Source organism: Medicago truncatula, chromosome 5, assembly GCF_003473485.1.
Source record: "Medicago truncatula cultivar Jemalong A17 chromosome 5, MtrunA17r5.0-ANR, whole genome shotgun sequence".
NCBI lineage: Eukaryota > Viridiplantae > Streptophyta > Magnoliopsida > Fabales > Fabaceae > Medicago > Medicago truncatula.
In genome coordinates, this window is record NC_053046.1 from 6,235,358 (window position 1) to 6,241,399 (window position 6,042).

Here is a 6,042-nt window from a genome sequence, read left to right on the forward strand (position 1 = left end):
AAGTATACATTTCCGGTACTGGTTTATGCATCTGTGTGTTTACGTTAAATGATAGTTGTTTCTTCTTTTTGCTTGCATCTGTACTATGGATCCTTATGTACTTTTTTGACAACAGAAATTTATCTTTTTAAGTTCAGTTTATTCCTTTATGTTTTGAAGATTCCTATTTCCTAACATATATGGAAAGTTCAAACATGTCCAATGAAGTATATATTAGGAGTGTGGTTATAAGCATTATTACTTATTGATTGTAAACTCAAAACTCTTCTGATAAGTCTCTGAAATCATTATTTCTGCATGAATAATATTCTTTTTAAATTTTGAATTAAGTTTAAGAATCATACCTATTTTGTTTTTAAATTGAAAAAAAATCTTTATCTCATGATATTCTAAAAAACTCAATATCACTACCGAAAAAAAATCTAAAAACTCAATATCAAAATTTACTCTAAAACAAATAAATAAGAATAATTTCTTGATAAGAATCACCTAATTAATTTCCGTCCAAAAATAAAACAACGATCACATAATGAAACGAAACTACCAAAATAAATATTTACAGAGTTATCGTATGTCCTCTCAAAGAAATTTATTGTATGTAGTTAAGATTTTAACTTAAAAAAGAAAAAAAAGATTTCAACTCAAACTCAATGATATATCCATGATCCATCCAATTTGATTAAAATCTCTTGTTCAAGATTTTTTTTTTATAGGTTAGTCATCATTATTTATTAGTTGATGTCGGTTGCTAGTTAGTAAATGTGTCTATGGATAGATAATAGATTTATGTTATGGTATATGACTATATGTGTTTGATAAATTGACACTAGATTGAATTCAAATGTGGTTAATATGATTTTAGGTCGTATTTTTTCATTATTTCAATTATATCCTCAAACAAATTTTTCTATAATAATATATTATATTGTTGGTGTCATTCAAAACAGTGGCGTAGCCAGAAAAAAAAATAATTTTCTATTATAATATTATATTGTTAGTGTCATTAAAAACATTGGCGTAGCCAGAAAAAATAGTTCGGGTGAGTCACTAAAATAAACTATAAACAGTAATATGTAAACATAAAATTAAAGTAGTAATAAGCATAAGCATGAAGTTGAAATTGCAAAGTTTGACTAAAAAACTCGGGTGGATGCTTTAAAAAAATTAATTACATAGTTTACTAATGCTATAAATTATGATTTTTTTATAATACAACTCTTAATTGGGGGAATTTTCAGTTGACAAGATAATATAAACGAGGTTTGAAACCCCCAAAAATTAGAAGGTCGGTAAACCTCCGTTAACCAGTCAAAGTATATGCATGAAAAAAATCGCATATGTCACTTTTGGAATCGCCGAAAACCTAAATTGTTGAAAAAATGTTTAAAACCTCACAAAATAGTCCTATAATTTTTATTTTTTTTATTTTTCAGGTGGACCACTAAACCAATTAATGGGGATTTGAATCTGCCGAACCCTAAAATCGTAGCAAAATTGTTTAAAATTCGCAAAGTAGACTTATGGTTGTTGATTTTTTAATTTTTTAGGATCCGGGTGGGCTGTGGCCCACCCCAGCCCATGAAGGGCTCTCAGATTAGAAAAGACAATGATTTATATTATAATTGCTATATTGTGAGTGTCATTGAAAAAAATAAATATAATTTGTTGAGTTTGTTATACTTTGAAATTCTTAAACATCTAATCTCTATTTTTTAATCAAAATTTCATAAAAAACATTCCTTGTTAAGTTTTGGCTTTGCCAACACACTGACGTTAATCAAAATTTCATAAAAAACTCAATATCAAAATTTACTCTAAAACAAATAAATAAGAATAATTTCTTAATAACATTCACCTAATTTTTTTTGGTACATATTCACCTAAATCCAAGTATAAAACAACGATCACCTACTGAAACCGCCAAAATAAATATTTAAAGAGTTATTGTATATGTCCTCTCAAAAAAAGTTACCGTACGTTCATAAGATTTTAACTTTCCCTCAAAAAAAAAAAAATATTAACTAAGAAATTCCTCAAACAACGATCCATCCAATTTGATTAAGATCTCTTGTTCGCAAATTTTTATTTATTTTTATATAGGTTAGTCATTATTATTTATTCGTTGATGTCGGTTACTATTTAGTAAGTATCTATGGTTAGATATGAGATAATCAAATTGTAAGTAACGTCATCATTTATAATATTTTAAAATTAAGTTTACTAGATTTATTTTAGGAATAACTTTCCTAAGAACGATGAGACTTTTATTTAAGGTATTTTTTAAAAAAGATGTTTAACGTGAATAAATGAAGTGTCTTGGTTCGAATCTTAACTCCTATGACATGGACAATTTATTGGGGCTGTTTGGTTCTAAAGATTGAGGGAGGATGGATAGCAATATCATGGAAAGTTTTCTGCAATCTGTGCTTTCCATTGTTTGGTTTGCTATCAGAGAGGAAAGAAAGGTTCAGTTTATGTGGGACCCATGCGTTAAAGATTTCCGTCCAGTGATGCAAAGAAAGTAGGGTGAAAAGTTTCAATGCACTGAAATGACATATCTACCCTTTGTTTTCCACATTTACATTTTACATACCACTTTTATTTTTAATTTGGGATTTTGGGTTACACGTGACTTGTTTTTTGTTTTTTTATATTACTCTTTCATAAACATTTTTGACTAGTGCTAGTCACACAGAAAAAAACAAGTTACACTTAAATTTATTTAAAATTTTACAATAATATTAAAATTGCCCTCTTCATGTAAATTTTTAAAAACTCATATTTTATGATCATTCTGAACCCTTATCCCCTTTCATCCACAAATCACCATAGATGTGCAACCAATATCTGAATCAACATCTTTGTTATTGATCTGTACTATATTCATAAAGGTTAGTGAATTTCATTTTCGATGAGTTTCTATTTATTTATTGTTTGTTTTGGTATGAGATATGCCTGTCAATTTGATTTTAAGTGAGAGGTTAGTATAAATTAAGTTTACGTGTATGTATATAAAAGGGGTTAGTGTAGTTTACGTATGTAGGTTAATGTAAATTCAAGTTTACGTATGTTCAATTTAGGTTAGTGTAAATTCAGTTTACTTACATTCAATCTAGGTTAATGTAAATTAAGTTTATTTATGTTCAATTTAGGTTAATGTAAATTTAGTTTACGTATGTATATAAGAGGTTAGTGTAAATTCAGTTTACTTACGTTCAATCTAGGTTAATGTAAATTAAGTTTACTTACATTCAATTATGTAAATTAAATTTACTTATGTTCAATCTAGGTTAATGTAAATTCAGTTTACTTACGTTCAATCTAGGTTAATGTAAATTAAGTTTGTAAATTCAGTTTACTTACATTCAATCTAGGTTAATGTAAATTAAGTTTACTTATGTTCAATTTAGGTTAATGTAAATTAAGTTTACTTATGTTCAACTTACGTTAATGTAAATTTAGTTGATTTGAAATTTTTATTTTAGTTAAAGGGTATATTAGTCATTCTGGGGTGTAACTTGTTTTTTTTTTGTGTGACTAGCACCAGTCAACATTTTTTTATGTATATTACTGGTGCAGTTGCAATTTTTAATAAAACATAATTAATTACAAAAATAAATAATAATCAAATTAATATTTATTCTATAAATATATACATATATAAGGATAATTATGTCTTTTACTAAATATACATCTTTCTTTCCTCACATAATCTAGCCACTTTCACTCATACCAAACAACCAAAAAAATCATCTAACTTTCCATTCACTTTCTACTCATTTTCATTCCTTCAACAATCTTTCCTCTTACTTTCTTTTCTCTTCCAAACAAAGCCTTAAAGTTGGTGCCGTTTAGGGTGGGAGACCTTCTTAGATCTCCTACTGTAGGAGACCTCTTTTTTTTTTTTGCAACTAATATGATTTTTTTTATTTTAGAATAATATGTGTGCTTATTGACCCTTAGATAAGAATTAAATGATTGAGATTAAAAACCCTCTTTTAAACAACACATGTTCCTTGCTACATGATATCTTGTTTGTATGGATTATTCATCTTCTCCATATCAAAAGTGCAGATTCTAAATCAAAAATATATGTTGAAAGTGTATGCATCTTGTAGGGAACACACGAGGATGGTGGGGGTAACATTGTAGGATTTATAAGCTTCTTAATCCTTCATGACAAAAAAATTCGTTACAAATTCACTTGCTTTTTTAAAGTTCAAGATTAATGTTTTAAATATATCATCCTAGTGGGTCATGCTGCAAACAAATCTATGCCATTCAAAAGCTTCTTTCTAAATCTAATTAATAGTTGGCATCGATTTTGAAATTAAAATAAAAATAAAAATTGTAGTCTCCTACGATAGGAGACCCATTAAGGTTGTCTACCGTAGCCAACACCTTTAAAGCTTTCTCTCGACTCTATCCGTTATGCATGTTTCATAACATGGTCAATGAACATAAGGTAGAAGCACGCTCCACAATTCATTGCTTAAGTTATTGATAGGAAAAAGCGACATTGTTTTAAGAATGTCCCACGATTCTCAAGAATTCACTCGTAATCATCGCGTGGAAATTAAGGAGTAAAGAAAATAGAAAACCACAATGAACAAAAAAATAACATGTGATAAAAACAAACAAATGGAGAATTCTAGTGGAAATTAAGGATTCAAAAAATAAAAAACTATAATGAACAAAAAAATATGTTGATGAAAACAAACAATAAGATAATTCTAGATTACATTAGAATAACAGTGGACAATTTATCCATAATGTAGCCTCATGTGGCATCAAAACAACGAATCCTGTGATCTACTACTATTCCTAGCTTAATAGAAAAGAAGAATGAACCAAAGTGATTTATTTTTTATTCACTCCATTCATTTGAAATAGGAGGCAATGTCGTACGAGTAGAAGAAACACAATGAGCATATTGAAGTAAGTTTTTGGAGAAGGTGAAGACAATGGCAACTCATCAACTAACTCATTTACAACTGAAACAGTTTCAACATCGGAGATAAACGGATGTTTGAAGAGCATATCTGCTGTCCATCTTCTCAAAGGATCCTTAATGAAACACTTTTCTAAAAAATCTTTTCCTTCTTGTGATAATTCCTCTGGAATTTTTGGCAATTCTTCTCCAACACCAATTCGAATCGTCAACATCAACATATCTGATTCATTCCATGCGGCGGGTTCTCCGGTAATCATCTCCACGACGGCGCAACCAAGAGCCCATATATCGGCTGACGATTCATACACACTATCATTCACTGCTTCTGGTGACATAATCATCGGAGTTCCTCTCGGTTGCCACTTTTCACCTTGTTCTACACCTGTCTCTTTCGCAAGCCCGAAATCTGAAATCTTAATGTTTCCGTTCTCGAATACGAGAATGTTGGGCAACTTCAAATCACAATGAACAAACCCTTTTTTGTGAATATACTTGAGTCCTTCAACTACCGACCTCGTATAACGGCGGACGAGGTTATCCGGGAGCTTACCACCATGTTTCTCGAGTTGATCGGAGAGAGTTCCACCGCTAGCGTATTCTAGAAAAATATTGTAATACTCTTCATCGTTTTCAACAGTTTTGTCTTGGCCAAAACACTTGATAACATGTGGGGATGATCCTAAACGATCGAGTATTTGTTTCTCGTTTTGGAGAGAGTACGAGTCGTGAAGATTGCTGGATTTGACGGCGGTGAGCTGCGGAAAAGTAACCGAGTCTTCAGGATGTTTGGCTAAATAGACGGTGGCGAAGCTTCCACTACCAAGTGAATGACCACGAACCCAATTCATCGTGTTAGGGTTTGGTGTTTTTTGGAGGAGGTTTGGTGTGTTACGTAGGTTAATTTGGAGGAAATTAAATGCTGCGAATAAAACAAGTTTTGAATCTCTTATTTATAAGAGAAAAATTGAAGATTAATGATAATATTTTTTGAAGGATGATTAAGGATAAGTATGTGTGGTAACATATAGGAGGTTTCTGCTCTCCTTTTGTGGAACAAACTATTAAGTAATTAACAAAATAACTTTTTT

General features: G+C 30.1%; 1 protein-coding gene across 1 annotated transcript; it reads right to left on the reverse strand.

The window, feature by feature from the left end:
• Positions 1-4,860: 4,860 nt before the first annotated feature.
• LOC11407346 (mitogen-activated protein kinase kinase kinase 20) lies at positions 4,861-5,802 on the reverse strand. The gene has a single exon (XM_003611675.3). The coding sequence runs from the start codon at positions 5,800-5,802 to the stop codon at positions 4,861-4,863; it is 942 nt and encodes a 313-aa protein (XP_003611723.1).
• Between the last annotated feature and the right edge of the window lie 240 nt (positions 5,803-6,042).

Coding starts and splice junctions, on each gene's coding strand:
- LOC11407346 (XM_003611675.3), bottom strand. CDS start 5,802: ATGAATTGGGTTCGTGGTCATTCACTTGGTAGTGGAAGCTTCGCCACC.